At 39.9% G+C, this 5,000-nt stretch overlaps 1 protein-coding gene across 2 annotated transcripts in view; it reads right to left on the reverse strand.

Annotated features, from left to right (window-relative positions):
- LOC134191268 (fibronectin type 3 and ankyrin repeat domains protein 1-like) overlaps positions 1–4,044 on the reverse strand; it is a 4,586-nt gene extending 542 nt beyond the window's left edge. The window contains exons 1-9 of one of the 2 annotated variants that reach the window (XM_062659864.1): positions 3,834–4,044; positions 3,667–3,762; positions 3,224–3,325; positions 1,718–1,911; positions 1,578–1,657; positions 973–1,034; positions 749–913; positions 78–132; positions 1–15 (exon numbers count right to left, since the gene is read on the reverse strand). The exon at positions 1–15 is cut by the window's left edge and continues 542 nt beyond it. In XM_062659864.1, the coding sequence (XP_062515848.1) occupies positions 1–15; positions 78–132; positions 749–913; positions 973–1,034; positions 1,578–1,657; positions 1,718–1,911; positions 3,224–3,325; positions 3,667–3,762; positions 3,834–3,935 (871 nt within the window). In that variant the 5' untranslated portion in view covers positions 3,936–4,044. Of the gene's footprint in view, positions 16–77; positions 133–748; positions 914–972; positions 1,035–1,577; positions 1,658–1,717; positions 1,912–3,223; positions 3,326–3,415; positions 3,620–3,666; positions 3,763–3,833 lie in introns of those variants that run through there. The other variant, XM_062659865.1, reaches the window with a different exon arrangement.
- Between the last annotated feature and the right edge of the window lie 956 nt (positions 4,045–5,000).

Here is a 5,000-nt window from a genome sequence, read left to right on the forward strand (position 1 = left end):
CATACATCACATCCTCTGTCAACAAATAAGAAATGCTGCAAGCAATGCTTGTGCTCTTCATACTTTGTAGCTCTCACCTGCTGGCTGTGTTGACAACAAAAATTTCTTAGAAGTCACGTGACTTTTAGTAACCTACAAGACAACAAATTTTTACACACACACACACACACACACACACACACACACACACACACACACACACCACACACACCTATCCTAATCCTAAATGTCAGGAGCTGCATCTCAGAGGTCACGCCCCAACTGTTAAGCTACACCCTGTGCGCTACTCAGGAAACTCTGAGCCTGTGCTAGCAAACTCCTGGAACCGGGCCAGGTACTCGCAGGAGCACCGACTTGTGAAGCCAACTGTGGTGTGAGCAAACGAAGTCTCACCAGAACACCAGTGGCTGATGTCACGTCACAGCCAATGGCCGCTTAGGACCCCAGTCAATGACCAGGTACTCATTTATACTCCTGAGTCGAGAGAAGCAAATGTGTGTTAGTTTCTTGCTTAAAGAAATTATGCCATAGCTCGCCATTACTGTGACTTGAACTTGCAACTCTTCAAGGTCCTGAATGTACACACTCCGTAAGATGACTCTCTAACCAACTGAGTTATTGCACCACACACACACACACACACACACACACACACACACACACACACACACACACCATTATGTATTATCATTAGAAATGGAACAATCATATCCTACACATCTGCAAGCTCTATGTATGCTTGTCCTACTTTCTTGCTTGCCATTTCACTAACAGTAGCAAGAGCAGACACGAGATATCTCATTTTCTCCTCTTTCTCTTGGATCTCGGTTCTCAGCTTAGTCACTTCACTTTTATGGACTGATTGTCTTAATTCTCCTTTCAACATCTTGACTTCTCTCTGCAGTTCAGCAATCTATGCAACGCAAACACAACTTGGGAAACAGACAACTAGAGATGAAAAAGTCACATTACTGTCTGGTCGTCTTCCTGTCTCCGGATTGCCACGTCTCTCTTCACATACGGATGAGACCTCACTGTACAAGACAAAAAAATTCATACACACGGTGCTATTGTACAGCCACATACACACATATAAACAACCATAATCAAACTAGAATGACAAGTAAACACAATATGTCCAGTACAACACTGTGAATCAAGAAACACGCAACTGACAGAAAGATTAAACTGCAAATAAACAAGCAAGTAAGCATACAGACAACGCTCAAAGAGACAACAGAACAACTCATATAATATTTTATAAATACTTGTGCACAAACACACACACACACACACACACACACACTCACACAGATATGTAAACAAGTCATTAACTGACAAATGGACAGACACAGAGACATAAAACACACAATAAAACAAGCAGACACATCACCTCAACCCAAATGTTGAGAGGAAAAGAAGTGAGAAGATCAAAAGCAGCACATCACTACAATAGCTCGACAGACAAGATTACAAGCAAATCATTCAACAATATCAATCTAACCTCACACCAAATCATCACATTAAATCAAAAGAAGAAGAAACAAAAACACAAATTAATTGTTTCTTTCACTTACATCTTATGGCTTCTTCCATCATCTCAACCACATCACTGTAACCATGGTGCTTGGCAATCTCCAGTGGTGATCCATACTTACTATCCCACAATGACATCACGTTAGTAATATTATTGACTGAAGGATATTGAATGCACCACCTCTCATGTTGGGGACTCGCTCCATGTTTTAGGAGAACATCAACACAACCCACGTCACCATTACAAGCAGCCCACAAGAGTGGTGTATGACCATCATTATCATTGATATCAACAGGAACAGAACAAGACAGAAGTCTCTCTACAATGGTCACATGATGACCCTCTGAAGCATAATGAATGGCTGTCCTTCCCCACTGAGTAAAGAAGAAACTGATAAGGTAGTGAGAAAGTGTTTATGTTAAAACATATTAAAGCAACAGACATTCCATTCACACAATGAGACATTCAATAGAATGATCAACACACAAACACAAACAATAGCAAAAAATGAAAGCATTACACTCACAAATACATAAGTTTGCATTTAGATTTCCCTTTGCTACATGACATATACCCAACCCGAGTCAGCTCATCACGGATCAGTACATGATGTGCCTTTCAAAGTGAGCCATCACAAGCTGGCCTACTTACAAGTGCTCGTGTAAACAGGCATAAGACAGCATTTACTACTTCATAATCTACCTGTAGGATTTGTTTACCAACATGTCTACTAACTCTTAGTTTATTCCTTAGTCTAGATCCCTCCCGAGCCCGAGGGCACACTGGGTGGCAAGTCGTCTCCATCTATTCCTATCTTGCATTTGTTCTTAGGCTCTGTCAGGTCGACACTCTGGGCTTCCACTCTAACTGTGTTGCTATCTACTGGTAACCCAACAACTGTTTGACGACTACTTCTGTTTCAAAGGTTGAACTCCATGAGACCCTCCCTGCCTCTGATTCTTCTAAGACTATCACTTGACATAACACTTCACCAACAAAACCACAAGAAAGTGCCTTGCCAACATGCAACAGGCCAAAGATAACTAAGAAAAACATGCAACAAACAAGATCATGCATGCATGGTTAGCCAGTCATTAATTGGGGTGAGACCCTTCCTATGTGTACAGTTGTACCATACTGTGTTGAGATGAGTGTTTGTACATGCAAAAATGATGTTGATTTTGAGCCAATCATAGACATGATGGTTTGTGATGTCACAATGCAGGTGTAAGTGTAATAGCTGTACGGCTGCTCTCCAGGTTGTTGTGCACCATTTCAATGGGACTACTAAGAGAATGTGCAGACAGGCTCGAGCTCCTATAGAGATGGCTTGACGACTGCGGCCAAAAATGCAACTAAATGTGAGAACACGTTGCTTTACAAAGAAATTTATATTAGCATTATACCTATACGTGCATGTTCTCTGTGTTTCATGTTCTCACTGAGGCTCGCCCCAACAATGCTTTCCATTTTAACTAAAATTTTTAGTATTAATGTTTTATTAGACCTCCATTATGCGAAGCTTTGTCCTCAATAATTAGCCTCTGCTAATAATAATATTTTAGAAACCCCCTATGACCTCAATCAAATAAACTGGATATCAGCTGCCTAACAATTACCTTACACTTAAATACATGCAAAAACACCACAATATCAACTGAATGTTGAATACTTAATTAAACTCACAAAATCTTTGCTCATCACATTAATATCTTTGACATTCAATAACACGTCAATAGTGTCTTCTGATCCAGTCATTGCCGCTATTATCAATACTGTCTGTCCCCACTGCATACACAAGAATGTATTATTATCATTATTCCTCCATCACACTGTACACATGCTGAAAGAGAAAAGAAAATAGAAAATGAAGACGACCTGATAAGACAATAACTACTGCAAAAATAGTCTCCAACAGTCCAAGTTGAATGAAATAAAAACCAACAAGATTATTCATCTCTGCATGCAATGGCTGCTTCAGCCAGTCACAAGTCAACACTGCTGCCTCTTGACCAGCAAGAACAAACCAAAACGTTGATTGTTGGATTAGATTGTTACATATAGTTGATATCTATCATCTTATCAACAAAACATTACACTTTGAAGTTTCACACACTCAATCAACTCACAGTGTTGGTCTGATTAACATCTGCTGAATTAGTGAGCAGCAACTCAATCAACTTCTTGTTCTTATTCCTACATGCTTGCATCAAAAGAGTTTCATTCTATTATAAAATCAAACGACGCGCAGTTCATTTCAACATCCAATACACACATTATAACTCACAACACATACCTCATACTCATCAAGTCCATTGATATCAACTTTCATCTCCAAAAGACGCGTTACTGACTCAATATCACCTCTCTTCACAGCTTCCCACAATTCTTTTTCCATTTCTACACAACAAACAAACAATAACACTCCACCACACAAACAACTCACAAACGAAAAGAGACAAAGCCTGTCAACGATTTAGCTAAAATCAGCTGCCCAACATCTAACGTGTGCTTCTCTATTCTATCAAAGCCATCACTCATTTCCTTGACCTAACACGCCTGTACATGAACTCACTTCGACGATTCGACGGACGAACTTCGGAAAGTGCAGTCCTGTAGAAACGCACTCATCTACGGGGAGGTGTCCCTAATGTGAGACAGTTCTGTAATAGGATACTAAACATAGCAGCTGTCTTCCAAACTAGAAGTTTGATTGCAATTTAAGTTTTTCAGCTTGTACCTCTAGAGTTGGGAAATCCAGAGACGACTTGGCTTTCAAATCGTGTTGCGCGGGTAAAGGCAAATGACGATTTCACGGCAAGCTGTCACGTGTTAGCTGAATAGCCCGGATGTACCTAATGTGAGACAGTCTGATTTCTAGTCTTGGAGACCTCTAGTTGGGTGCTAATTTTTTTCTCCGGTAGGTGAAAGAGACCTTATTTGTCAGTGTTAGTTGTAGCTTATTTTATGATGTTCTTCTGGAGTAGAACTGCGCTACGATTTGACTTGTAAACATTCACGTTGTGGCGGTTTTGTCAAATAAACTTGCAATTTGTATAAGTTTTGCCTGTGTATTCCAATTTGGTTGTTTAACTATAGCTTTTGCAGGGTCTAGGACTACCAAGCTCCATTGCACTGGTTGTGACGTTGCTATTTTTAGACGTTACATGGATCATCTTACATGTGCACATTGACTCTGTAGCCTCTATGCTAAATTTACTTTGTTGTGTTAGTAGTCGTTGAAATGTTCTGACTACTTAGTAACTATTATTTGGACAAACATAGACAAAAGAAGGGCTCTGTTTCATCCATCATTTGTCGGAGGTTCGAACACCAATAATGATACCATTTGCAGCATCCAGGAGTGTCACATCCTACCTAGAAGTCACTTGTATTGTCATCTTTATCATAATGATCTTTTTATTCTTGACAGGTGTTTTTGTCTACTTGTTCAACCTGTTTG

The sequence above is a fragment of the Corticium candelabrum genome, chromosome 15 (genome assembly GCF_963422355.1).
Source record: "Corticium candelabrum chromosome 15, ooCorCand1.1, whole genome shotgun sequence".
NCBI lineage: Eukaryota > Metazoa > Porifera > Homoscleromorpha > Homosclerophorida > Plakinidae > Corticium > Corticium candelabrum.